Here is a 26,267-nt window from a genome sequence, read left to right as displayed (position 1 = left end):
TGATTTTGCTTGTTTTTTGAGAAAGGCCTGTATTACTTTGAACTTCCCCCTTAGGATTGCTTTTGCTGCATCCTGTAGGTTTTGCGTGGTTGTGTGTAACCTCTTTTTTTTTTTTTTTAATGGTCACACCTGCGGTGTATGGAAGTTCTCAGGCTAGGGGTCAAATCTGAGCTGCAGCTGCTGGCCTACATTGGATCCGAGCCTCGTCTGCGACCTACACCACAGCTCATGGCAACACCAGATCCTAACCCACTGAGCGAGGTCAGGGATCGAACCCATATCCTCATGGATGCTAGTCGGGTCCTTAACCTGCTGAGCCACAACAGACACTCCGTAACTTCATTGTTAAACATATTAAAATTCTAAATCTGGGACCCCATCCCAGATCTGCTGTCTCCTCTCTTGGAGCAGGTCCCAGGATCTCCCTCAGGGAGTGTCATAGTCAAATTTCGAAAATGACAGTTTTGACATCCTACCTGCAGAGCCTGCTCTGAGAACACATTCTGAGGAGCACCCGGCCCTGGGCCCACCCTGCGGCCCCTCTCACGCCCCCTGCTCCCCAATGGCTCTTCATTTGTGTCTGCGATGCTAGCCTTTTCAGTAGTACTTTGACTTACGTAAGGGACCTTTTTTGGCACCAAATAACTCACTGGTTTGCTTCTAAATCCCCCAAGAACAACAGTCGTGCCTGCGGGCCTGGTGGTGGCAGTCAGGAATCTCCCATTTACAGTGCAGAGGAGAGCAGCAGCTGCGTGAGCCGTGCTCCCTCGTGCTCCTCACGGGCCTCAGCGCGTTTAGTGCATCAGCGCCTGTAAGGAAGGTCTTGTTATCCCAGTTTTCAGACAAGGAAGCTGGGGGTGGGGAGGCTAAGTGGTTCATCCAAGGTCACCCCGCTAGGAGGTGGCAGAGGCAGCACGGACCCAAATCTGCCTTTGAACCCAGGGCCTCTGAAATACGAGTGTGATGGGAAGCCCTGTGGGGCTTCTTAACTCGGAGTTCTGGGCCCAGCCAGGCGTCTGAGTTGAGGTCGGGGCTGGGGCCCAAGATCCCGCACATCTGACAAGCTCCCGGTGATGCTGTGCTGCTGGTCCGAGGACCAGACTTTGAGCAGCGAGGACCTGTCTTCACTGGCCAGCACAGCTTGCAGCACTCGTTGGTCTGTTGGCTGGCCCTTTGGCTTCCAAGACACAGCCTTCTGATCTGTGCTTTCCAACTCCCTTCGCACGGTGGGAAGCTCTCCCCATGCTGGGCCTGTGCTTCTGCAGGGGTGGGGACCTTAGCAGGGACGGCCCATCTCCAGTCAGCCCTGGTGCCCTCAGGCCAACTTTCGTCTCCCAGTTTTCATCGCTGGCCCGCCTTAGTCAGTGATGGTGTTAACATAGGACAGCAGACCTGGGTTTGGGTTCCCTCTCCGACTCGCTGTCTCAGTGTCCTCTGACACATTAAGTAACATTTTTTTTTAGTTCATTGGCACAGCGGGAGAACAAGGCCTACACTGCAGTGTCTTCATGATGATAAATGAATGTGTAGCTCCTGGTGCCAGGCAGGTGGCGGAGATTCAGCGTGAAGTGGCCTTTATGAAATCATGTGGCCTTATAGGGCGAAAAAAACCAGATGGTGCCCTCTGTAGCACTGTCACATTCAAGGGTGACTGTATGACTTTCGATGGCAAGATGGGGCCATCTTTCATAAGACACAGTGCTGCTCACCCTCACCGTGGGCGGTTTGTGAAAAGGCCCACATGCCAGCTCGTCTGCCCCCACCCCTCCATGGGCTCTCTGCTGAACCTTGCCGGTGTGGGAGAGAGGGAGGGGCGGCCCAGGCTTTCCCTGTCATTGCTCTGGAACTTGCTGGTGCTTAGGCCTGGTGGCCGATACCTTTGCAGGTTGAAGGTTAAGCTGCTCCCTCTTAGCTTGATGGGTTCACGTACAGTCATGTGGTCATCTGCTCGTTCTTGGACTTGCCTCCAGCGTCAAGTCATTAACCTGTTTTCTGTCTTTTTTTCTCCGTCTAGATTATTTGCTCTCTAATAACTATGTAAATTCCATCATTGTCCATAAGTTTGACTTTTCCGATGAAGAGATTATGGCATATTACATATCGTTCCTGAAAACGCTTTCGTTAAAACTCAACAACCACACTGTGCATTTCTTTTACAATGAGGTGAGTGAGTGCCGGTTCCGTACAGCTGTGGGGGGAAAGCGAGCTGATCAGAGCAGCGCCTCTGTTTGGCGGGTGACCTGTGTCTGTTCACAAAGCACTTACGCGTTCCTGTTTCCTGATGTTCACAGTAGTGCTGTTTTTGACCTGGGTGTGCATTGATTTTTTTTTTTTAACAAGTTACCTTCCCTATTTTTGATGTAAAATTCATTTTGTGCTACCTGAGCGCACTATACTCTCGGTGGGGAGACATGCCCAGAAACTAACTCAGGGTTGTGCTTCTCTGTTGGCAAAACAGAAACTCCAGTTAGGCCCAGCTCTGCCACTTCCCTGCTCTGTGACCTCGGAGAGGTACCAGTCCTATGAGCCTCAGTTTCCTCATCTGAGAAATGGGAATGATAGTTTCTACCTCGAAGGCCCTTCTGGGGATTGATTTAAATGAGATCATGTCTTCAAAGCAACTAGCATGTACCTGGCATCCTAAAATGTAGCCAATACCATCCCTTGTAAGCTCAAATCGCTGGTATTCTTTGAGAAAATTACTAGCACTTTAAATAAATAAGTTGCTGCTGTTCTCACAAGTAAAGGGAACTTGAAGAATCAGGTCTGTTTATCTCACATACCAGAAGGCACAGATGCTGCCTGTCCCAGGGCTGCTTTGTCCCGTGGCTCAACCACTTCGTCAGCGACCCACGCTTTTCCATCTTCCTGCTCTGCTGACCGTTCCATTGGCGTCTGTCCTCAGGCTCAACCCCTCACGGTCTCAGGATGGCTGTAGGAGCTCCAAACGTCACGTACTCACACACCACTTCTGAAAAGCCTGATGAGATAATGTCCCTTCTTGTGTCCCAAATACTTCTTTCCCAGAAGCCTCTCAGCAGACTCCCCTCCTGACTTGCTGGTCAGAATTCTATCACATTTCCTCACAGCGTGTCTGAAATTTGGGAGCGGCCCGGCAGGGCAGTCCTGGCTCGGTCTCGCAGGTGGCGCCCATCATCTGAAGGCTGGCTTAGGGTCGGAGGGTCTGCTCCTAGGAGGCTCCCTCACACGGCTGACCGCGCAGTGCTGGCCGTTGGCAGGAGGCCTTGGTCACCCCGGCCCCTCCAGGGGGCTGCTTGAGTGTCCTCACGACCCGGCAGCTGGCTTCCCGTAAAACAGATGACCCCGGGAAACCAAGCCGTAACTCCTTTCCCGACCCAGCCTCGGCAGCCACACGCCGTGCCTTCCAGTGCTCCTTCAGCGGCGCAGGCCAGCCCTGACCCTGTGTGGGAGGACAGCATGGTGACTTCCAGCAGGCGAGCCAGGGTGATGGGCCACCTTGGAGGCAGCTGGCACGCAGCCCTGCGCTGTTAGTGTGGCAGGTGTCTTCTGGTCGGTGGTCACATACACTGCACAGCCTGTGTTGGATGTCACACCACAGTCCTGCTGAGTTTGGGCAAAATCCGTCCAGCTCTGTCCATGTGCTGTGGCAGCAGCAGCCTACACCTTGATTCCTTGTCTAGGTTGGTAGCGGGCAGAGCTGGCTTCTAAGGGCAAAAAGACAGGCTGTCGACCACAAAGTGCGGGGCAGTTTGAAAGGTCAACAATGTGTGGCCCAGTGCCTGGCACACAGTAGGTGCTCATTAATCCTGTCCAGAGACCAGAGAGGTGCTGCCCACCTTTTCCCTGAGGCTCCCCTGGGTGGAAGAAGCCCATCTGCAAAATTCAGACCAGAGAGAGGGCCAGCTTCTCCCTCCATGTAGATGTAGCCGGACTTCTGTGCACCCAGCAGCGGGGAGATGGGGCCAGCATGCTTCTGGAAGAACATCCAGCTGATCACCAGAGGAGTGGGAGGAGCTCGATGGTTGAGGCGCCTTGGTTTCCTTTTCTGCAGGCCAGTGCTCGCGCGTTATGTGCACACCTGCTTCCAGTGCTCTAAGTGGCTTTGCCCTCGTCAGACAGGTGTCTCCTCCCTGGAAGTTGCCCCTTCCCTCTTCCCCCTGCCCTTCCTGCTTGGGGTGCCCTCCAGTCTTGCCCAGAGCCGCGTGGAAAACTGGCCAGCAGGGGGCAGCAGAGCACACCACCGTGAGCTTTCCCCTTGGGGCTCCATTGGTGGAGGTCCCAGGTTCTAAACTGTTTTAATCTGTTCTGATGACCTCTTTTTTTTTTTTTTTTGTCTTTTGTCTTTTTTTTTGGTTGTTGTTGTTGTTGTTGTTGCTATTTCTTGGGCCGCTCCCGCGGCATATGGAGGTTCCCAGGCTAGGGGCCCAATCGGAGCTGTAGCCACCGGCCTACGCCAGAGCCACAGCAACGCGGGATCCGAGCCGTGTCTGCAACCTACACCACAGCTCACGGCAACGCCAGATCATTAACCCACTGAGCAAGGGCAGGGACCGAACCCGCAACCTCATGGTTCCTAGTCGGATGCGTTAACCACTGCGCCACGACGGGAACTCCTGATGACCTCTTTTTAATGGTGGAAGATACCCGAGACCCTCCTCCTGCATGACAGTGTTTACAATTTTAGTATTTCAAATAGAGAAATATATGGTAGCTAATAGTCTCTGAAGGTAGTAAAACTTTGTGTTGCATTTTATTCATTGCAGTGGCATCTATTAATAATAACTAGCATTGCTGCCAACAGTTCGTTAATGTCATTTAATCCTAGCAATCGTGAAGTGGGAATTATTATCCTCATTTTATAGATGAAGAAATAGAGGCTTAGAGGCATTCATCGGACAGCTAGGAGGTGGTCAGACAGACCGTGAACCCGGGCCTGGTGCTGTCTGGACCCATTTCTGTTTCTTCCATGGTCTCCCCTTCCCATCCCTTCCCGTATGCCCCACTGGGAATGAACCACTGGCTTGAGGTTCATGTGGCCCTTCTGGTTTTGTTTGTTTGTTTTGTGTTTTACCGAGGCCTCTGATAAGATTCACCACGCTGAAGTGGGGCAGGCCTGACTTGTGTCTATAACTGATTTTCGGTACTTCTTGTGTTTTAGCACACTAACGACTTCGCCCTGTACACAGAAGCCATCAAATTTTTCAATCACCCTGAAAGCATGGTTAGAATTGCTGTAAGAACCATAACTTTAAATGTCTACAAAGGTAAGTTTCCGTGTGCGTGCGTGCCTCGGCTTCCTAACTTGACAGCAGTGCTTGCTCTCGTGGGTCCCTACCAACTGTTCTCTCGGGGTAACAGGAAGCTCGCTTATTATAGCAGAGGTTGCATGCCTTACAAAAAGTTCTCCTGGCCGAACGTTCAGCTACCCCATTTGCACGAATACTGCCTTCTCTGCGCACACTTAGTTCTGTGCGTGAAAGTCTCCATGCTGATACGTACAAGTCATAGTACCCTAAGAGCATCCACAGGATAATTAGAGAAAGCAAAGCTGTCTTTGAATTGTGAGATTGAAATATTTGCCCCTCAGCCTCTAAAATATACTTCAGTACAGCCAGGGGCTGTGTGATCTTTAAATAATGTGTGAAAGCATTTCACATCCCAAACAGCAGGGGGCAGTCTTGTATTCTCAACCGGCTGCAAAACCCAACAACAAATTCCTCCTTTCTTCCAAGAAACACTTAGTGCCTGAATGGAATCATTGCCTCCAGGAGAAAGCCCTTCCGGGGCCTCCTGCCCGCCCCAGCGCAAAGGCTGGCTGGAATTGCCCTCCAAGGCGACGGCCTTTCTGCCCAGCACGGGGGTTCTTTCCCATGTAGTCACCACATTGGAGCTGGGACCCCATTTTCTCAGGGACCAGATGCTTTGACTTTTGAGGGTTAACGAGGTGATTACTTGAGACGCCCCCTAATTGGGAGGGGGCGGGAACTCCTCCTCGGGAACTCACTCCAGCCTAGTTCTGGGATTGGGATTGCCTTAAATTGGAGAGCCTTTCTAAGAGCCTCGAGGGGTCGCAAACTCAGGGCCTGAGGGCCGAACCCAGCTCTCAGACAGGTTTTATGCGGCTTAGATATTTTTTGATAAAAGATAGAGTTGTCAGTATTTAAAACTTGGGAGGTCTCAGATGACTGCCTTGAAGGTGTAGATGTGGCTCTCCAGGGCCGCAGGGCAGTGCTGAGCTGGCGCCAGAAGCAGCTGCTACCTTTGGGGTGGAGGCCCGTGCTCCCCACTGTACCCGCCTGGCCTGCCAGTGTCTCACCGAGTCCCTGGCCAGCCCACGGCTTCTGTGTTTGCGACCTGGTCTGAGCCCCAGTCCCGACACTGCCGCCACCACCGTAGCCGCCTGCTCTCTGTCCTCTAAGCCGCGTCTCTCCTGCCCCAGCCCTCTGCCCCTGAGCAGCTGCCTCCCCTCCCAGCTCCTAACCCTGTTAACTGTTGTCTGTTTTTTGCCTTTCCTTCAATGACGATTCCCGTGTTCCTTATTCCAGTGTCATGTAAGTTAATAACTTCTGGTTTTCCGCTTTCTTAACGTGTCCTTACATGAAAATACAGGAAGCTTGCTTAAGAATGGAGTGGTTTCCATTGCAGACTATTTAAATGTACTGCTGCTAAGTGGGCTATCTACTGCACTGTTAACGTTTAGCCCAATTAATGTTATCAGTTATAAAAATAGCATGAAACTGCCTTGCTGAGTATAGTTTTCTGAATAAGGTAACCATTTTTAAGTACTTCCAGGAAAGACAGAAAGAGTCAGATTATAGTCGAGGGCTTTTTTCATTGTGGTTTTGTTTTGTTGTTGTTTTTTTAATCTCCCCCAAGTTATTTTTAGTAGCTTGACTTTCTTGTCTTTCTTCTTTTGTGCCTTTTCTCAGTGGATAACCAGGCCATGCTGCACTATATCAGAGACAAGACCGCTGTCCCTTACTTTTCCAATCTGGTCTGGTTCATTGGGAGCCACGTGATCGAACTCGATAACTGTGTGCAGACAGATGAGGAGTAAGTGACCCCCCGGGGGGCCTATTAGGTGACAGGGTGCCTGGGGGAAAATGCCTTTGTCATTCATGAAAAACACACACACTCACACACACTCACACACACACACACACACACACACACGAACAAAACTAACCCTTACATGTAGGTGGAATATGGACTTCCACACTCTGGAAGGTTCCACATATTGTCTGATGGCATTTGTATGAAATGCCCAGAATAGGCAAATTCATAGAAGCAGCAGATGAGTGTTTTCCTAGGGCTTGGGGCGGGGGAAATGGAAGGTGACTACCTGTGACTGTAGGGCTTTTTTTTGAGGGGAGGGGATAAAAATGTTCTAAAATTGGCTGTGATGGTGGACACTTCTGTGAATACACTAAAAGCATTGAATTGTATACTTAGGGTGCAGTTTTGGTATGTAAAGTATCTCAATAAATCTGATTTAAAAAAAAGATCACAAAAAAAAAAAAGAAAAAGAAAAGGAGTTCCCGTCATGGTGCAGTGGTTAACGAATCCGACTAGGAACCATGAGGTTGCGGGTTCGGTCCCTGCCCTTGCTCAGTGGGTTGAGGATCTGGCGTTGCCGTGAGCTGTGGTGTAGGTTGCAGACACGGCTTGGATCCCATATTGCTGTGGCTCTGGCATAGGCCGGTGGCTACAGCTCCGATTGGGCCCCTAGCCTGGGAACCTCCATATGCCGCGGGAGCGGCCCAAGAAATAGCAAAAAGACAAAAAAAAAAAAAAAAAAAAAAAAAATTAAGATGGTGATGAATAATTCCAGAGCAGGATTTCTCCAATTTCATGCTCTTGATCTAGATAATTCTAACTGGGTAATTCTTTGTTGGGGGGGGCACTGTCCTGTGTGTTGTAGGGTGTTCAGCATCTCTGGCCTCCACCCACTAGATGCCAGCAGCACCCCGTTTCCAGTCGTGATGAGCAAAAAATGTCTCCAGACATTGCCATATGTTTCCCTTAAGGAAAGACTGAGTCCGTTAAGAAGCGCTGCCCCAGAGTGACAGCTTTGTAAGATCTGGTGAGAGGTGCACCTCGGTGAGGACGATAAAGAGACAGCAAAGAGGGCTCCCAGAGGTGGAGAGAGAGGAAACACTAGCTCCCTTATTGGGAAGGAAAGAAGGCTGGGTGGATGGCACATCTGACCAGGCATTTGGGAAAACAAGGACCCAGAGAGGTATGAATGGTCATGGGTATGAAACATAATGAAACACTTAACTCCAGAAAGAACAAAGAGTTATACGAGGAAGGAAATGCACTCCTGTTCCTCCCTGTGGCTCTGCATTGAATGGTTATGTCAACACCAATTGCTGATGACTACTGGGTGGGGGCTGGGGGAGGGGATACAAAAAGTTCTGTCCTAACAGAAGGTCACTGTGTACTTTATAAAATGGCTCAATTGCAGAATAGAGATCCTTGCAGATTTTATAGAAGAACAGAGGGAACTATCCACTGAAACAGTTAAAAAAGTTAAAAACTGCTTCTTCTGGGAATTGTCTTATGGCTCAGCAGGTTCGATCCCTGGCCCTGGAACTTCCACAGGTTGCAGGCATGGCTAAAAACAAAACAAAACAAAAACCCCTGCTTCCTCTCGAGAGAGGGTAGGGGTCAGGGAGGCTGGGCCACGAGCTGCTCTATTTTATGATCAGCTTATCAGTACTGTTTGATTTTTAAATCCTTCTGCATATATTACTTAAATACTTTTTAGGGTTGTACCTGTAGCACATGGAAGTTCCCAGGCTAGGAGTTGAATTGGAGCTGCAGCTGCCGGCCTATACCACAACCACAGCCATGCCAGAACTGAGCTGCATCTGCAGCCTACACTGCAGCTTGTGGCAACCCTAGATCCTTAACCCACTGAGTGAGGCCAGGGATCGAACCTGCATCCTCCTGGATACTAGTCAGATTCTTAACCTACTGAGCCATGATGGGAACTCCTGCTTAGATATTTTTTAAACTAAAAGTTTAAAAAGTGAAGTGCATCAAGTATCCTGCTAAAGGAGAGTGAACACAGTATCTTAAGTGGGAGGAGGTTGCCGACATTGTGTATAAATATTCTAGGTCTCATGGGTTGTGGGTTCCTCGGGACTCATTATACTGTTAGGCTTCACAACACGTAATTGTTATAAATATTTACTATCTTATGAAAGTACGGTGAGGAATAATTGTCCAGAATTAGGTAAAAGAAGCAAAATTGATCCTATCCTTTTTTTTTTTTTAAAAAAAACAACGATTAGGCAGATAGATATGTAACACCCTCTTTTATTTTTTATTGTATTTTATTTTGCCTTTTCTAGGGCCGCTTTCTGAGGCATATGGAGGTTCCCAGGCTAGGGGTCCAATTGGAGCTGTAGCCACCGACCTACACCACAGCCACAGCAACTCAGAATCTGAGCCGCATCTGTGACCTACACCACAGCTCATGGCAACGCCGGATCCTTAACCCACAACCTCATGGTTCCTAGTCGGATTTGTTAACCACTGCGCCACGATGGGAACTCCCTGTAACACCCTCTTTTAGATGTGATTATAGGAAGACCCGAAATGTGGAGGACGGACATAGGGTCACAGATGTTATGTTAGTGGTGGCGCTATAGGAAACTTGATTTCGTTTTGCTATTATTTTCTTCTTTAGTTTTCTGTCTTCTAACATGACCATCTATGTCTTGAGTAGCAACCATCGTGCAAACAACAGGTCTTCTCCTAGCTAGATTGCTCTGTGCAGCAGATGGTGCTTTGGGGGAGGTGACCGTGTCCCGCGGGCTCTTTTAGGGCTTCGTCCTTGGCGAGCGTGAGACTGATCGCTTGGGGGGCCTGACCCCGTGCCTGTTGGTTCACTGGAGGGAGCGGGGCCTCCTGGGGGATGGGGTGGTATGGCCTGTCCCTGTGCGAGGTACACCCCCGCCCCCCCACAACCCCGGTGGGTCTGCCTCTCTCCAGAAGTCCTCTGGAGCATTTTTGTTGTTGTTGTTGTTGTCTTTTTGCCTTTTCTAGGGCCACCCCACAGCATATGGAAGTTCCCAGGCTAGGGGTCGAATCGAAGCTATAGCCGCCGGCCTATGCCATAGCCACAGCAATGTGGGATCCGAGCTGCATCTGTGACCTACACCACAGCTCATGGCAATGCCAGATCCTTAACCCACTGAGCGAGGCCAGGGATCGAACCTGCAACTTCATGGTTCCTAGTCGGATTCGTTAACCACTGTGCCACGACGGGAACTCCTGGAGCATTTTAAATAGTGAGGATTTATTTTTCCCTGAATGCTGCTTATCTTAGGAGCCAAGGGATCTTACTGCTTAACCTGGTGGCTGCTCTTGTTTGAAATGGCTCGCTAAGGGCTTCCCTGGGTTTTGCTCTGCTTACCCATTTTGTCTTGGGCTGCGGTGGTGCTGGTGGGGTGAGTTGTACTGAGGCCCCCAGAAGATGGGGGGACCCTCTGAGTCCCCTAAAATCGATTGTAGTGGACCTGTCCTTTTCCTCCTTAACGCACCAGTAGGGCCTGGCTAGGTGTCTCTCGAGACTGGCCCACATATTTGTGTGTGAACTGAGGGCCTCCGGGACCTAGTGTCAGGCTCTTGGTTCTGGGCTCTGAGCTTTGGCTCCCGGGCTGAGGTGGGCTCTCTCTTGGCAGGCACCGGAATCGGGGGAAGCTGAGTGACCTGGTGGCCGAGCACCTGGACCACCTGCACTATCTCAACGACATCCTGATCATCAACTGCGAGTTCCTCAACGATGTGCTCACGGACCACCTGCTCAACAGACTCTTCCTGCCCCTCTACGTCTACTCCCTGGAGAACCAGGACAAGGTGGGCAGGTGGGCGGGGCAGGCGGAGAGCCGTTGCTCTGAGGAGGGCTGGCCTTCGAAGGGACCAGGGCTTTGCCGTTCTTTTCCTTTCCTCTCATTTCCCCTGATGGGTTGAGGGAGAGGGCGGGAGGCGGAGAAAGAGAGAGAGAGGCAGTGAGTGCGTGTGCGTGGACTGTGAATGAATGAGAAAAGACTACTGAAATCAGAAGGAAACAGGAAACCTCCACAGATTTAGGGTTTTGGTTTCTGTGAGTCCTCCTGTTGAGGTATTCTCATCCCTGGTGGCGGAGTTTCTTGTGTCGCCACCAGAGTTCATTGCCTTGGAGAAGATGCAGCCACCGAACTCGCCCAAGATGGACAGTCACCTAGGAGAAGGGCCCGGGGCAGGGACTGTGCCCAGTCGGCTCGCGGGGAGAGGGCTGTGGAAGTGCTCGTCCTTGGGTGCCCTCCCTCCGCTCAGGGCCTCGGGCAATGTGCATCTGGACTGGGCCAAGGATCTGCATGTTTAACCCACCCCGCCAGGCGAGTCTGAGCTGGTGGCTCATGGTCCCCTCTGCGAGAAATGCCACTTCAGGGAGGGAGACCCTCCGCCAGCACCTCCCCAGGTTCAGGGGCAGAACCAGCTGGTCACTGCAGGGGCCCCGGCCTGTTACACGCGACCCACGGGGGTAGAGCTTTCTTTGTGGAGGTGGCACATGGGGATTCCTGTTGAAATCAGCGAGAAAAGAAAGTTGTAACCCTCATGCGATCTCCCCAAGGCAGCTCTGGAGACAGAGGGAGAGCATGGGGACGGGAGCTTTCAGACCTGAGTTCACACGGCCTCTTCCCTCTCCCCGCTCTGCCACCGGCAAAAGGCAGTCATCTCCCCGGAGCAAACAGTGTCCTGAAGGTCCTCTCAGGGCTGGCGCGAGGTGGAGCTCGTGACGCCCGTACAGATGAGGGGCCTCCTGAGACCGGGGACCCCTGAGACCAGGGGCCCCAGCCTCTCCCACCCCCGCCTTCCTGAGGGTGGGCCTGGGGCCTCTCCCACCAGCGCTGGGGCCAAGCTGGGGGAAATTAACCCTCTGGGTAATCTAGGACCTGGTTCTTCTCTGGACCACGGTCAGCGTCTAGTCCATGACTGAGGGTGCAGGCTTTCTCAGGTGGAAGCAGAGCGGCCTCGTGGATGGCGTCGGATGGGATTAGGTTGCGCGTCTCCTTTGCAGGGCGGACTCTGCCACCAAGAGAAGAAGAGCCGGGGGTCTTGGAGGAAGGGGGGGAGGTGCTGGGCGTCGCTCCTTCAGATGCATGGCTTCTGTACCCTCCGTGCGTGACCGAGCCCTCTCTCTGTCTCTTCCCCACCCGTCACCAGGGAGGAGAACGGCCAAAAATCAGCCTGCCCGTTTCCCTGTACCTTCTGTCACAGGTATGTTTGCCCTATCGCCCGTGTCCCAACCACATGGTGACGTGGGGTCCGGGGTGGGGGGCTGCTGCCTTGCGGAAATTTCCCAGGCCACTTTGCCCTGTCTTCTCTCTCCATGTCCCCACCTTGAAATAAAATAACAAGACAGGGAAAAGGGGGTCCATTTTCCAGACACTGCTGGAGGCGCTTTGTATTTTTTCGTGGTCGTGCTTGGAAGTGTGAAGAGAAGTGAACAATAAATCAAGCCTGGCACATATGTACTTGGTTTTTACTGTGGGGACTGAGGTTTCCGAAACCGCCAAGGAGCGTTCTGAACACCCTGGAAACGTCGCCCGCGCGGGTCCTGTTTTCGGCCATTTTGACCGAAACCCCGAACCGCAGGCCCCGACGTGTAAGTGCACAGCAACTGTGCCTTCACAAACTTCCATCCACGAGGCCGCTCTTCAAGGCTTTTATGGTGGTTTTAGTTCCGAGGTTACCTTCTGGAAGGTATCTTATAGCAGCCTCAGTCCCCAGATGTGTGTCTTGAGCCAATTTGTCTGCCTCCCCCTCTTAAACAAGTGTGTTTCCTTCTCGTAATTATGTAATATTTACAAGAAGGGAAAAACTCCATGGTGACCCAGTTACATAACTTTAAAAATATTTTTATTACGAGCAGTCCAGACTCTCAGGCCATCTCATTAGACTGTCAAGTAGTCAGACATTTGACCCGAGTTCTGTTCCCACTTCTGCTGTGGCCTGGGTATTTATTGGCTTTGCTGAGCGAATGGCCTTCTCACTTGGTCTGTGGGCCATTTCGAGTCCGAGGAGGGCTGTCTGCCATTGCCCTGAGAAGAGAGATGCTGACTCGGCCTCCTCCTGGCGGCCAGGCCAACTGGGACCGTTGCGTGGCCACTTCCCCATCACCCAGGTCTTGTCCCTGCGGCTCTGTTTGCTCGGGGCTGTGCGCTGGTGCCGACTCTCTGAATGCCCCTCTGTGCGCCCAGCTCCGTGCAGAGCCCAGCCCCTCCTGGCAGCTGTTTCCACCGCCTCCTTACGGATCCACTGGCCTCTCCTGCCTGGGATTCTGGAGTCTGGCAGGATGCGCGCAGGCCAGATGCTCAGCTGCAGGAACCCCGGGGCAATCGGCCGCCCTCAGGACCCTTCAGCTGCTGGAGCACCCCGCGGAGCCAGCCCCACTTTTTCTCCGAGAACCCCCTTTTCCTGCTTTCCTAGTAAGGGACCTAGGGGCTAGTTTCGGTCTCTCACAGAAGCGCTGTCTCTGGCGTCCCAACTCACATAGTGGAGCTTTGCTCCCCACCCTGCGTTTCCCTGTGATTTTATTAGCCAGTTGCCTGAGGATGTAAAAACCTCAAATCAGTTCTAAATCCTGGTGCTTAAGCTCTACATCAGAACATCCTCAGAAGTTATTTTATAAGCATCACTACTAAACCAGGAAAATTTACATTGATGACGTTAACTCAGTGTGAGGGACGCTCTCCAACTAACACTGAACCTCTTGTGACACAAACAGGATGGCCCAGTCTTTTTTGTCCTTTTATTTTTGGGGGGGGTCCTTTTTAGGGCTGCACCCGAGGCATATGGAGGTTCCCAGGTTAGAGGTTGAATTGGAGCTGTAGCCACCAGTCTACACCACAGCCACAGCCACACGGGATCTGAGCCAGGTCTGCAACCTACACCACAGCTCACAGCAATGCCGGATCCTTAACCCACTGAGCGAGCCAGGGATCGAACCTGCGTCCTCATGGATACTTGTTTGGATTGGTCACTGCTGAGGCACCATGGGAACTCCTGGCCCAGCTCTTTTGAGTCTGGCCCACACACGCTTCCACGTACCTTGTGACTGTCGGCTCCACCACTCCCAGCCTTCCCCATCCATAGCGCAGGAATGGCACCATGCATGTCCACCCTGGCCTCTGTCGGGTGGGCTTAGTAGATAGATGCCCACTGAGTGTTTGTGGACTGAATTCCTTTGTCATCAGTATGATCACTGTTGCTTGAAGGCCCGCCCTGGGCCTGGGCTAACCCGCTCGATCATACTGTACAGTCTATGATTGGCAGTGAGTGTCTCCCCCATGTTTTAAAAACACCGTGCTGTTTTTTTCGGTAGGTCCCACATTTGGTTTTTCTGCCTGTACCTTTAATTGAATTGTATTTATTTTTGGCACAATGTGTTCATTCTGCTCCAACAGTACAAAACAGCATGAGGGAAAATCGCCCTCTTACCCCTGGTCCCACTCCCAGAGGCAGCCAGTGTTTTAGTTTCTGCCTTTCCCTTTTTTTTTGGTTTACAATATTTTAAAAATATTCAGTCTCCCAATTTCTATCCCCAAAGACAATTATCATTGTCCTTCCAGAGACGTTCTCTGCCAGGGGTTTTCAACTGGTGGTGATGTCACCCCGCCTCCAAAGGACACTGGCTAGTACCTGAAGACGATTCTGCTTGTCATGACGCGGGGAGGGGGTGCAGCTAGTATCCAGGGGGTAGAGGCCATAAATGCTGCCAAATATCCCACAATACACAGAACAGCCCCCCCCCAAAGAATTATTCCCAACAATAGTGCTGAGGATGGGGAGCCCTGTTCCCCATATACATGAGCAAATACAGACGTGTGCATACCCCGTTGATGTACCAGCGGTCAACACATCCCACGTTGTGCTGCGGGACCCGTGTGGCCTTCACATTTTAAAACAAGCCCAGGGGTGTCTGAGCCAGCTTTGCGAGGCAGTTTCGGTACCCAGAATTCTCAAGCCATTCCTTTGAACCTCCGGCAACAGGCCGGGGCAGCCAGGCCATCTCAGCAGCCGGCCCTTCTGATGCTGCTTCCTGGCCCAATGTGGTCTGTCTCTTTGGCTCCTGCAGCTTCTCCTCCCCACAGTTCTCACCCCTGCCCGTGCTGCCCTGGAGTCCCGGTGTGCTGAAGCCCACCGCACAGGTCAGAGCTCGTTCCAGAGATGGCATCTCTGAGCAGCGAACCTCTGCCAAGTCCTTGATTGGAACCAGGCTTGCCGGCCCCTTCTTCCGTGTAACTGAAATATTGGGCCCATGCCTCCGAGTCTTATCGTAATCGGATTTGACGCTAAAATGCCCTTGGAGAGGAAGGAGTGCGGGTTTGGCGCTCCTTTTCCACGTCGCCCCACTTCAGGCGGCTTTGGCTGCAGCCAGCCGTGAGGGACAGTCTCACTTTAATGCACTTCCCTCTGCCGCCGAGCAGCCAGCCAAATAGTCTGAACGGAGGGGGCCCAGCTGTTGAAGGAGAAAAGTATAATTGGTTTCCCCTAAATGTGACCCGTTCTTTGGATTCGGCATCCCTGGGATTGCTGCTTCATCGAGGAGGAGGAGGAGCCGAGGGCCCGCACACTTTAATGCACTTCCCTTTTTTCCCCTCGCCAGGTCTTCCTAATTATACACCACGCACCCCTGGTGAACTCGTTAGCTGAAGTCATCCTGAATGGCGATCTGTCTGAGACGTACGCTAAGCCCGAACAGGATGTTCAGAGAAGCTGTGTAAGTCATTAGTGTGGGGACCATCTCAGGACCCCGATAAGAGGCCATTGCTCATGGGGTTAATGTGTGTCTCTCTAAAACCAGAAACCAACATTCTGCTTGTATAGCACCGATGAAGCATAAACCCTTCCGGGATTCAGGGAGCCTAATCGGAGCATTGACGTGCGTACCCAGAAAGATCTGGGGTCGAGCACGAGGAGGGGATCTGACTGGTCGCATGTCATTGGACGTGGCATTGCACCGTTCTGGGTCTCAGATTGTGTTTCTGTGAGACACCGTTACTGGGTCAGAATGAGAGAATATTTTGTCAGAGGCACCTGCATCTGCAGAGGCGGGATGCGGAACAGCTGTGAATGACACAGACCCCATGAGGTGGCAGTGGGGAGCAGTGGGGACTGTGGCACATTTGAGCGTGTACGTGTCCTTTGTGAGCAGCTGCTGTTCTGCACGAATATGGATGCGGTACTGCCAGGCCTTCTCATGTTTCTAGAGAAGCTGGGAAGCTGCATTTGGAGGCAAATACCCCCTAAGTTTGAAGGCATCACCCAGCCATGGCCCAAACAAAGATTGTCTGTGCTTTCTGCATATTCGTGCGTTTCGTGCTCTCCTAAAGGGAACCCCCGATGATGAGGGTGTCAACCTCTCCCGAGGCTTTCCCACCTTGGCCCCGTGTGCCTTGCCTGCCTTCCTGCCTCCCACCCTAACCACACATACTGAGCTCCCAGCTACCTCAGTACCTGCCCAGCTTGCCATCTCCCCCGCCCCTGGGCCTGTGCCCTTACCACACACACCACTTGGGAGGCCTCTCTCCTGGTTCCCTCCCATTAAAGGCTCTACCTGCTCTGAGCAGTTTATGGCAGACGTCTTGTCTGTCATTGGATCGTCTCACCCTAGGCTCTAAGTGCAGATCCGAGGTGAGCGGTGTGTAGCCAAAGACTGCTTCTTGAGGCCTCTGGCCCTGCAGCCCGGTTCTCAGGCAGATGACACACAGCCTGGGCTTGCCCTTGGGCAGCGACTCTGTTGTCACATCTTGAGCGTGTGGGTGGAGTGTGATACCAGAGCATGAAGGGCCAGAATGCCTGGCGCATAAGAGGCCCTGGCCCTTCTGGTTTTTCTGGTGTACGATGTCCCGGATGGGCCACTTGGCTCTTTAAGGGAACATTGATGCCTCTGAAAAGGTTTCCAGAAACCTGTGCTGTTAGGGGTGGCATTAGTTCAGCTGAATTGAATGAGGCCTTTTCATGGCCCCTGTCTGGCCTATCTCTTCTTTGATTCATCCAGGAAGTATTTACTAAGGCCTTTCTCTGCATCAGGTATGGTGCTAGTTCTGGGGACATATAAAATCCTAAATCACCTTGGTCACACCAGAGCCCCACAGTCCAGCAGGAGAGACAGATGTTGATAAAACTTTCAAAGCAATGTTCTGTCTCAAGTCCTGTAAGCGCTCCAAAGGGAAGGAGCCGTGTTTAACCTGGAGGTGACAGTTGATGAGTTTGAACAGGGAAAGCTCCCCTCGTGTCCGTGTTGTGACACCATACGGGCTGGAGAATGTGGAGCCGGCTTAGTGTTGATGCAGCTGGAGATATTTCTTTTCTTTTTCGTTTTGTTTTTTGTTTTTTGGGTTTTTTGTTGTTGTTGTTGTTGTTGTTGTTTTGTTTGGTCTTTTTAGGGCTGTATCCACAGCATATGGAGGTTCCCAGGCTAGGGATCAAATTGGAGCTGCAGCCACCAGCCTACGCCACAGCCACGCCAGGTCTGAGCCATGTCTGCGACATATATCAGAGCCCACAGCAACGCTGGATCCTTAACCCACTGAGGGAGGCCAGGGATTGAGCACATGTCCTCATGGATACTAGTCGGGTTCATTACCACTGAGCCATGATGGGAACTCCTGGAGGTATTCTTTGTAACTTCCTTTCTTTTTTTTGGCTGCATCCATGGCATGTGGAAGTTCCTGGGCCAAGGATCGAATCTGGCCCAGCACGGCAGTGGCACTGCTGGATCCTTAAAGTTGGCTGAGCCACAGGGAACTCCAGCAACTAACTTTCTTTCTTTCTTTCTTTTTTTTTTTTTTTTCTTGCTATTTTAGGGCCACACCCACAGCACATGAAGGTTTCCAGGCTAGGGGGTAGATGTGGAGCTACAGCTGCCGGCTTGAGCCACAGCCATAGCAACATGGGATCCTTAACCCACTGAGTGAGGCCAGGGATCGAACCTGCATCCTCATGGATCTTAGTCGGGTTCATTAACTGCTGAGCCATGAAGGGAGCTCCCAGCAACTTTCTTAAACTTGCTTTTGCTGCGTGAATGCAAGTAACAGAACACTGAATCAGCAGAATTGGCAGAGCCTCCAGACAAGGCTGCGGAGGGACCAGCCAGCCAGCGGGTCGCCCTGGGCTAGCTGTTTCACCCCATTTAGAAAACAGCGTGTCTGAGGCCTGCTCAGGAGGGCTGCGGTGAGGATGAGGAGAACATATGGTAAAACTACTGGTCCAGTCTTTGACAGGGTGCAGTCTGGCCCTCGGAGCCCTTTGGTCTTCACAGTGTTTGAAAGAAGATTTTATGAATCACCTGCTTTCAAATTTGGGAAATTTCATGTAGAAGTCCAGCGGGCAGGATGGTCTTGAACAGTCTGGTGCTGGTGTGCACATGTTCCTGCAGGAAGCTTCTCAGAGGCCGCCCCCATCAGATGTGGCACGTGTCTGCTGTCAGATTTGCCGCCTGCTGCTAACTCACACTGCATTTACGTTAGTAACGGGTCGGAACGTAGTGGGTCCATTCGGACTTCGTTTTGTCGCATGATTTCCAGACCCCAAGACAGCTGCTAAAGCGTCATCACAGAATGCCTGTCTCTGAGGCCCTCACTTAGACTTGATGTTCTAACAGATGAACCCAGAGGTTGTTGGGGTGCTTGGGTTTGCAGGTGTTTTCATGGAAGTTGATGGTGCACAGTTGCAGAAAACAGAGAGCGATCCTGTACCTTTCCCCTAGCTTTCCCCAGGGGTGACAGCTGGCAAACCACGTGTACAGTGTCATAAGCAGGATACTGACATGATACGTGGCTTTGCAGTTAGGGCCAAAGCAAATTGCAGGAAACTACTGGCCAGCTGTCAACTTAGCAGGCCCGCTTTAGTTGAACCCTCTAACCAGAGGGATTGGCTCCGATCTGTTCTGGTTCCCGACGGCCTCCTCTTGGGATGAGCTCCTGCCTCTGTCGCGATGGACATGTAACTGCTCGTGTGGTGAACACCTGAACTGGAAGTGAGATTCTTTTAAGTGTGGAAGGAATTGCCAGCCCAAGTGAAAGTGTCAGCTCTCTACCTCTGGTCAGCGCCTTTCCCCGGGTGCGACATCGAAGTTTGTTGCATACCGATGACTGCAGCTGAAATTGGGGAAGAGTTTCTCTCATTTGTGACTTGTTTGACAGTAGTCCCGGTAAGAGTTACCTGCCTTCCCTCTGAGCAAGAACAGTCTCCTATTGTTTCCTGCCAAACTCGGATGTGGTTTGATCATACTTGTTTTAAGTCTCTTGGTCTTTTTTAACCTACTTTCTCCTTCCCGTAATTTGTAGATAAGTTACTGGTATTGCTTCATGTTACCAGCAGACCTTTCACAAAACCAAACCAAAATTGAAGAGAGAGAAGCAGAGGGGAGAGCAGAGTTATTTGAAAAGTCTGTAATTTAGGGTTAAATTGAAAACCCATCAGCATGGTTAGGTAAATATCTAATTGAAATTCATCTGTGCATTCACATCATATGGTCCCTGCTAAGGGCTACTCCTCATTGCAGTCCTCCTGCAGAGCAGATAGTGTTCCTTGTCGGGGGAAGTAGAGTAAGAGAGCACTCATTCTGAAACTGCTCATGTCTCATTATTTTTGCAAAATGAGCACATAGATTAGATTATGGGGTCTGCATCATTACCTGTAGGCACTTGTTTTTGAAGGGACTTTTTCATCCTGGGTTTCTGTGGAATTGCTTCCTTCATTTTTGCCTTCATTCATTTATTCCCTGAGCAGAGATGCGCTGGTGCCCAGGAAAGACACCCCTCTGCCCTCACTGGGCTTCCTATCCCTGACGAGGGCAGGGGCCGTGTCTTGGTGACACCTGCATCACTTGTGCTGTCACGGGGCTGGCTGAAGATGCCCGGGGGCACATGGCAGGCCTGAGTGACTCAGTGGGCAAACTGGCGGCAGAGTCACAAGGGCTCTTGTGATGTTCTTTGAGACTCTCAGAATAGCAATGGCCTCGGAACCTGTCCCTCACACGCCATCTTCTCTTTGCTCGGGAGTAGAGCGGGGGAGGAGTTGGGGGGGTTGCTTTTGGTTCCACATTTCGCCTTAAGACGCAGTCTGGGGGAGGGGGCTCTGGAGCCAGGCCTCCAGGGCTCCTCAGATCCTGGCTCCTCATCTTACTCGGTGTGCACAGGGCAAGTTGGTTCCCCTCTCCAGGCCTTGGTGTCCTCACCTCCCCAATTAGAATTACAGCCAGGGGTGTGCGGAGAGGAGTGAATGCAGCCTAAAGTGCTCATTCCCAGGCCTAGTGCACATCGAGGCCTGCATGTCAGGTGTTAGCTTTGTAATACTCTTGGCTTCTGAGGCTTGGGAACAACCCGGCAGCCTTACTTGGGCCCTCTCTTCTTGGGGTGATGAACACGAGGCGCATGTGCGCCCCGAAGGGAGCCGCCTTGTGACCAGACACAGGGCACAGAGGGCCAAGTGTTAGTGGTGACGACGACGATGACGACGATGGCAACAGTTGTCACGTTGCCGTGCAGCGTCAGCAGGCCGAGCCTTGGTGCAGTCCGGGCCTTCCGACTCAGCTGGATCCCATCTCTGGAAAGTGCAAGTACTTAGCCAGCTTATGTGCCTGCGCGCCGTGGGTGGCTGGCTCTGAATTCCAACTGGGGGCTGAGAATTCCGGGCCAGAATAGGCTTGTTTGTCCCAAAAGGAAGACGGCTGCCTCCCTCTGTGGGCACCAGTTCAGCCAGTTGGGCTGGCCTCCGGGGGGATCCGAAAGGGCGAGTGCACCTGAAATGTCAGCCACCAGCTCTCACGTGACATCTGTCCTTCCCGGGAGCTGGACCCTCTGCTGGCAGAAGGCTCCCCCGGGACGTGGCATGTGGAGCCGGCAGCTGGGAAGGTAGCAGCCTGCCTTCTCTGACCTTTGTGTTTACAGAAGCAGAGCGTGAATCATGGGCTCGCAGCCCCTGATGGCCACTGCACAACTGTCTTTCCAGTCCAGGCTTGAATCAGAGGCAGTTTCCTGAGAACGGAATGCATCAGACAGAATAGCCCCCTTGCAGCCGGGCTTAGAGCCCCCCATGCCCACCATCTCTCAGTGGCCCCGACCTTGCTCATGACCCCAGGGTAGTCAGTGCTGGTTCTTTCTGAAGCAGACACATTCTTCCTCCTGAAAGTGGTGACCGGCTGGCTTCTGGGAGAGGTTGACTGTAAACACTGAAGGGGAAAATAGACTTTTGTAAATCAGTCGCCTTTGCTAGCACAGTCAAGAACATTCCCACAAAGAATTAGAACTTGTATCTTCTCCCTTTTTGTGGGGCCACTTAATCTAGCCCATCATCTGTTAACAGAATTGCACCTCCGAGGCGCCCCTGCTGCCCGCAGAGGCCCGAGTGGCCGCAGCAGCTCATGGGCCAGAGGATTTGACCAAATCGGAGAGAATCCAGGGTGCGGCACCTTCCGCCCACCAGGGGCATCGTGGCAGATGGGACACCTCCTGGGCAGAGGGGCGTCTGCGCAGCTGAGGGAAGCCTGTTGGCGTGGGGGCTCACGGAGACGCGTCTGTTGTGGGAGCTGGGGGCTGGTACTTTCTAGGGAACTGGAGAAAGGCTGGGGGTTCTCGGGACAGCCACGACCTGGAGGATCAGACAGGGCAAAACCCAGTGGGCAGCACCGGGTCGGGGTGGAGAAAGTTCTGTGACTCAGGCCTGAGATGGCTTTTGTCTGTGCAGCATGACGTGGAATAGAGATCACTCAGAGGGGTGGGGCGGTGGCACGCCCCGATGGAGGGAGCCCTCCCCTAGTCTGCATGGAGTCATTGGTGGCTTCTTCCAGTTTCCGCTGAGGTCAGGAAGATGGAGCGTGAGGGCAGAAGAGGAGGTAGCCACCACTTCGGGTGTCTTTGCCCTGGGGCTCTGCACGTTTGCATCCGCAGACCGACCCCTTTGGGCCTTGGAGTTTTTGAACTGGACTGCAGGGTCCTTGAAGCTGGGTCTATGTTACTCATTCATCTATTTAACACACAATTCCTGAGTGTGTCCACGGCACTATTCTAGGCACTGGAGATAGACCATGAACAGAACAAAGACCCCTGGCCTCCGGGAGCTTCTCTTATAGTGGGAAGAGAGAGAGGAGCGGTAAAACCATTAGTGAACATGGGAGCATGTCAGGTGTGAGATGCGCTCTAGAAAACAGCCCTAGTGGGAGTTCCCGTTGTGGCGCAGTGGTTGACGAATCTGACTAGGAACCATGAGGTTGCGGGTTCGGTCCCTGCCCTTGCTCAGTGGGTTAAGGATCTGGCATGGCCGTGAGCTGTGGTGTAGGTTGCGGACGCGGCTCGGATCCCGCGTTGCTGTGGCTCTGGCGTAGGCCGGTGGCTATGGCTCCGATTCGACCCCTAGCCTGGGAACCTCCATATGCCGCAGGGGCGGCCCAAGAAATAGCAAAAAGACAAAAAAAAAAAAAAAACCATTAGTGAACATGGGAGCATGTCAGGTGTGAGATGCGCTCTAGAAAACAGCCCTAGTGGGAGTTCCTGTCGTGGCGAAGTGGTTAATGAATCCGACTAGGAACCATGAGGTTTCGGGTTCTATCCCTGGCCTTGCTCAGTGGGTTAAGGATCTGGCATGGCCGTGAGCTGTGGTGTAGGTCGCAGACGCAGCTCGGATCCGGTGTTGCTGTGGCTGTGGTGTACACCAGTGGCTACAGCTCCAATTGGACCCCTAGCCTGGGAACCTCCACATGCCTTGGGTGCAGCCCTAGAAAAGGCAAACACACACACACACACACACACACACAGAGAGAGAGAGAGAGAAAGAAAGAAAACAGCCCTAGTGAAGTGGAGAAGGAAGGAGGGCTGGGTGAGGAAGCGGGGGAGGCCCTTCTCCACAGGGTGGTCTCATGGAAGAGGTGACACGAGAGCACAGACTTAGGGAAGTTAGGGGGCTAGTCGTGTAGATGTCTGAGCATTTGGGCCAGAAAAGAGCAGCCAGAGCAAAGGCCCTGAGGCAGAAGTGTGCCCGGCCTGTGGGGAGCAGGCAAGAGCAGTATGGTGGGGTGAGCCTAGGGGGGTGAGGTGGGAGGGGAACAAGGATCTGAAGCCAGCAGGGCTTTTCAGGCCTTTGGAGGGCTCGGGTCTTTACTCCGAGGGAAGTGGGAATCCCCTAACCTTGGGGTCTGCAGCGTTCAGCATGGGTCCTGCAGTCAACTTGAGCTGTCTTGAAATACCGAACCTCAACTGGGATACAGGCCCTGTGTCTCTCTAATGAGCAAAGAGTTCCCATCCTGGTCAGCGCCAGAGTCCTCTGGCCAGGAAACTGTGTTTTGCTTGGGGGGTGCTTTGCCTGACAGGAGGCTGGGGGGCTGCACGTGGGTGAGAAAAGGGCCAGTCCGGTCACCCCTGCTCTGGGTGCTCCAGCTGTTTATGACAGTGGCCAGGCGGGGAGTGGTATGGGTCCCTTACTGCCTGGCTTAGGACAGTCCACGTGGTGGGTGGGTGTAACTCTCATCCTGGGGGGACGGATGGTGGGGCCACCCTTGAGTTGTGTGTCCTGGCTGGTCTGGGATTGACTGCTCGCTGACCACTTGCCACGGCGCTCATCACCTCACCTACTAACCCTAACCTACTGGGAGCCCCTCCCCGTAACCTCCAGCCAGTTAAAAAACCAGACCTGAAAGGGCTTTGTTCACGCCATCAGTATTGTCTGGGTGACACTTGGACCGTGGATGGCCCCTCCACACAGGAGCAGCACCTGTCTGTTGGGCACGGACCAGCTGGCTGGTGTGCTCGCCCTCCCTGCCCACCACGGTATTTCAGGTGCACCCCCACGATCCAGGCCAGTGCCCCGCTGGCCTCCTGGGCTCAGGATGAGCAGGACAGAGGTGGTCACTGTCATGATGCCCTGGTGGGGGACTAGATGGGAAACAAGCCGGTCCACACAGATTTAAGGATTGGATCTGGGAGGACGTAGAAAACAGCTTTGGGAGATGACGGGGAGGGAGGCCCTCCCTGAGGAGGTGACACCGGCTTGAGGGCTGAAGGATGGGAGTGGAAGGTGGATCGAGGGCTGAGATGGTCAAGGCCCAGGAAACAGTGAATCAAGAGACAGAGGTAGCTGTGAACTGGCCGTCTGGGACCAGGAGAGGGGCCTGGAGGCTGGCAAGGCCTGGGCCGCTGGAGGAGGGGCATTTTCATTTTCTAGAAGAGGAGCTCGCTTGTTGGCTCGGCGGCTCCTAGTAACCCATGCAGCGAGGCGCTGTTATCCTCAGAGTCTCGGCAGGAGGAAGCTGACGTCACTTCCCAGGGGCTAAGGGATCATCCTCCTGTCACCCAGTCGGGGGGCCTTGCTGGCCTCCAGCCCCACATGCCCGCCCTTGCTATTCTGTGCCCTTCTGCCACCGTCCACGATGATGTCCCCGTTTCATGACATATAGGATTCTGCACCGGACGTCTCAGATCTCTGAGGGTCACCACTCTTTCACAGGTTGTTATCTTTTCTTAGAGAACACGATGAGGCAAAATACGCCCCCTGAAGAAACACCAACTTAAGCGTGTGGTTTGTCCCTGCTTAATGAAGGAGCATAAGATATTTTATTTTGCGTGAGCGTTGACCATGCCGCTTCAGTCACAAACACCTTGGGATTCATTTCTGCTGCAGGCATTCATTAGCTCTTGATTGAATGGTGGACACGGCATTAGAGGGACAGATAGGGCGGTGCTAGGTCTAGAGAGGGACGGAGAAGATGCCTGGGGTGGGAAAGGCCAGAGGGCTGAGCTGGCCTCATGCAGACCCGGTGGCACCTGGAGGCTGCTTTCTAAGAAGTCCCAGCACCACCTTGACGTGAACTGCCGATTCCCATGGTCTGAGCTCGGGCGTGTGTGTAGGCGGAGGTCTCTGGGCGCAGAGACGGCTCCGAGTCCAGATATGTGGGCACTGCCTTGGGTTGTGCCTCGGCTGCCACAACACTCCCTGATAATTGGCTGGTGGTGGAAAGAGTGCATGCGCCTCTTGTTAGCGGCAGTGGCCCGTTACCTCTTGATGTTTCCCCCACGGTGGGTTTTCCTTTCCCCGTAACGTCTGGCAGCATTGCCCAGTCACCTCGCTGATACGGCCGAGGCTGTGCATTCTGGACGCCTCCGTGGGCCTTGGCTCAGCAGCCCCACGTCCCTCAGGGTCTGGCATGTAATACACACACCCATCCATCACCCCAGAGTTTATTCTGTCTGGTGTTTGCTCGCTGATCACCTCGTTCGGGAACAAGCATAGCCTTGCTCTGCTGCAATTAGCGGCCGGCTTCTCTGCGAGGCTGGTTGCAAAGCCACGTGCTGCGGTGCCGTTGGTTACGGTTGGCGTGAACCCGGTCACTGTGACCCGCCTGTGACACCTGTGCCTGTGAGACGCAAATGGGGAATAATTACACACTGTGCTCGTCCATGATGCTTGACAGGCCAGAGGGCCACCTAATTAGTGATGTGATGTGTAGACTGTCCCTGAGCAGGGCTACCTGCTCCTTGGGGCAGTGTGACTCGGGCATGGCAGGGCCCCTTACAGCCACCCTAGGAAGCTCCACTGCTTGTGGAGGGTTGAACTTTTGAGCTGGGCTGCAGAATGGTTGGGCTTCTAGGCACCGGAGCTTCCCTTCCCGTGTTCAAATCCTGGCCTTGCCTCCCATGAGCAGTGACCGAGGGCCCTGCTTCTATTTGGAGGATAAATCAAGTCGGTGTATGTCAAGTGCCCAGAGCAGTTCTGGGTGTATTTCACAGGCTCACTGGGTATCAGTGACAGTTGTTTTTATCTGTAGAAAATAACAAGAAAGTGTACTGCCTCTGGATCCTCATAGCAGCCCTGCAGGGATGTGCTAACTTGAGCCCCATGGAGGAGAAGGCAGTGAGCAGGCTGCGTGGGACCATGAGCTGGGCTCCGGTTGCTCCAGCGCCCTGTGGGTCCTGCCCTGCCTGCGTGCTGTGCACGCCACAGGCCCAGTCCCTGAGGCTGGAGGCCAGGGTGTGGGGCCAGAGCACTTCAGGGGGCTGAGTCTGGCCTACAAACAAACCAGAAAGAGTTTGCTAGAAGATAGGAGGGGAAATTTAAAACAGAGAGTTTGCTTGTTTTTTAAAAGTCACCCCCCCTCCCCTGCCCTCTCTTCCATCCTAGTGATCTGTTTGCCGAGGGAGTCGGAGGGGAGTAAATATCTTTCTTTCTTCCTTCCTTCCTTCCTTCCTTCCTCTCTCTCTTTTTCTTTTTTCTTTTTCTCTCTCTCTTTTTTT

At 52.9% G+C, this 26,267-nt stretch overlaps 1 protein-coding gene across 21 annotated transcripts in view; it reads left to right on the top strand.

Moving 5' to 3' along the window:
• The window catches only part of CLEC16A (C-type lectin domain containing 16A), a 220,211-nt gene that overhangs the window by 26,093 nt on the left and 167,851 nt on the right, over window positions 1–26,267 (top strand). For 11 of the 21 annotated variants that reach the window (XM_021086617.1, XM_021086619.1, XM_021086629.1 and 8 more), the window contains 7 exons: window positions 2,015–2,163; window positions 5,141–5,246; window positions 6,528–6,533; window positions 6,912–7,035; window positions 10,677–10,851; window positions 12,202–12,255; window positions 15,647–15,760. In XM_021086617.1, coding sequence (XP_020942276.1) covers window positions 2,015–2,163; window positions 5,141–5,246; window positions 6,528–6,533; window positions 6,912–7,035; window positions 10,677–10,851; window positions 12,202–12,255; window positions 15,647–15,760 — 728 coding nt within the window. The remainder of the gene's footprint in view (window positions 1–2,014; window positions 2,164–5,140; window positions 5,247–6,527; window positions 6,534–6,911; window positions 7,036–10,676; window positions 10,852–12,201; window positions 12,256–15,646; window positions 15,761–26,267) is intronic. The other 10 variants (XM_021086621.1, XM_021086630.1, XM_021086618.1 and 7 more) reach the window with 3 other exon arrangements.

This window comes from Sus scrofa, chromosome 3 (genome assembly GCF_000003025.6).
Source record: "Sus scrofa isolate TJ Tabasco breed Duroc chromosome 3, Sscrofa11.1, whole genome shotgun sequence".
NCBI classification, from domain to species: Eukaryota; Metazoa; Chordata; class Mammalia; order Artiodactyla; family Suidae; genus Sus; species Sus scrofa.
Note: the sequence above shows the minus strand (reverse complement) of the source record. Positions and strands in the feature narration are given on the sequence as shown.